Source organism: Pseudomyrmex gracilis, unplaced genomic scaffold (assembly GCF_002006095.1).
Source record: "Pseudomyrmex gracilis isolate BER0280 unplaced genomic scaffold, ASM200609v1 scaffold_5396, whole genome shotgun sequence".
NCBI lineage: Eukaryota > Metazoa > Arthropoda > Insecta > Hymenoptera > Formicidae > Pseudomyrmex > Pseudomyrmex gracilis.
This window is the reverse complement of record NW_018025980.1, coordinates 1-1,762: the sequence shown is the minus strand read 5'-3', so window position 1 is coordinate 1,762 and position 1,762 is coordinate 1. Positions and strand designations below refer to the sequence as shown.

At 28.5% G+C, this 1,762-nt stretch overlaps 1 protein-coding gene across 1 annotated transcript; it reads right to left on the bottom strand.

Annotated features, from left to right (window-relative positions):
• Positions 1 to 23: 23 nt before the first annotated feature.
• LOC109863481 lies at positions 24 to 1,756 on the bottom strand. The gene is made up of 6 exons (XM_020443746.1): positions 1,743 to 1,756; positions 1,233 to 1,466; positions 1,104 to 1,145; positions 794 to 1,023; positions 426 to 594; positions 24 to 315 (listed from the first exon to the last, which is right to left on the bottom strand). The coding sequence occupies exons 2-6, from the start codon at positions 1,462 to 1,464 to the stop codon at positions 218 to 220; spliced, it is 771 nt and encodes a 256-aa protein (XP_020299335.1). The 5' UTR covers positions 1,465 to 1,466; positions 1,743 to 1,756; the 3' UTR covers positions 24 to 217.
• Between the last annotated feature and the right edge of the window lie 6 nt (positions 1,757 to 1,762).

Genomic DNA, 1,762 nt, shown 5'->3' with positions numbered 1-1,762 from the left:
TATGTTTTTAGTAGAATGTGCATATGCACAAGTGCATATGATTTTCATGAATACGATAAATATAAGGAACAACTTAATTGCACACAGATATTTTTTTAAATTTAAGACAAATATTTAAAAAAGTATTTGCTGAACTAAATATGTAAAGGGAACTAAAAAATGATAAAAAAGAAAAGAACATTGTATTCTTCTGAAAGATAAAATTAGAAAACCGCATTTATACTATTCGTTGAGCACTGGTACTAAACCAACGCTTCACGTAATCTTCGGGTTTTTTTAGATTGGCTGCTTTACCAAATTTTTGGAGAATAGTGGCTGCAAAGAAACATTAGATTATTTAATAAATTGTTTCAAAAANTGAATTTCCTTAGATCTCAGTTATTATTTGTAAATTGAATGCAACAATGTTAAAATAAATTACTCACTTTGAATAGCTTCATATATTTTGCTTGTTTTGAAAGCAATTTTAGTTTTTTTAGTGCCTCCCCAGCTAATAGATCTGGAGAGAGAATTTGTAATTATTTTTGGAAGTATAGACTGCACAGCAGCAACTTTTGATTCCTGGTTTTTAATTTTTGCTGCGAAGACATCCATCTATATGACAATTTCATAAGTAAAGTAACATTATAAATATACCTTTAACTTTATCAGAATCTATATGACAATTTCACAAGTAAAGTAACATTATAAATATAATTTTAATTTTATCAGAATATATAATAACAGAAGATGCGAATGGAAAAACATGTAATTTTAAGCAAATAAAAATTTAATTGATTGTTGAGATATTTACCACATATGTAAATACATCGTCATTTGCAAGAATTACTTCAACATTTTCCCATTCTTCTTCTGTANGTAGAGGAAATGCCGGGATTCCATGTGGTCGCTTCAACTTGACTTCCTCTGGAAAGAGTTTCCTTAAGATACGGTCTAATTTGACTTCTAAGTGATCAAGCTTGATGCGTATTTCTTCTTGAACTTCGATATTGTTAATAATTTCCGATGTTATATCTATGTTCTCTGAAATGATATCCATAATCACTTAATCAATTCAACCTTCATCTTATAATAAACATGACAATGAAAACATTAGTACTTACTGACATTTTTTGTTACCTTCTTGCGCGAAGAATCGTCAGAATCTGATCAAAAATACATNGTATATAATTAAAGACAAATTGTGTGTGTGTATATATAGTCGAGAAACAAAATAAAAATAACATTCTTACCTTGTGAAAACGATTTTACGTTATATATTTTCATTGAGTTCTCCCTATTATCAAAATCTCGTGCAGATCTATGTCCTTCAAACTTACGCATAATATTATCATTATCACTATGCTCATCATTGCTTTGAAAAACTTCATTTTGCTCTTCTTGATCTTCCAGCTGGTGTATGAATGAAACTTTAGACTCTACTGATGTTTGCGTTGAAGGTAATATTTCTGAATCGAAAGTCATATCTAAAATAAATGGAAAAGAGTAATAGAAAAAAGCTTACATTATCTTAATTTGAAGAAGTTCCAAAGCTGGCTCGATCGCTGTCATATTTTTTTGGATTTATGGCATATTACGAGTAAACAAAGAAAAGCAAAATATTTATAATTATATTTTATAATTATGTAGATAACCAGCTCTGCGAATAGGTGCAAATAAAAAGGAAATGTTTATTCAGCATAAGAAAAAATATCCAAACAAAATATTAGAAATCCTTTCGCCAAAATAAAAGAAACATTTACTGTCACTATCTGATAGAAAT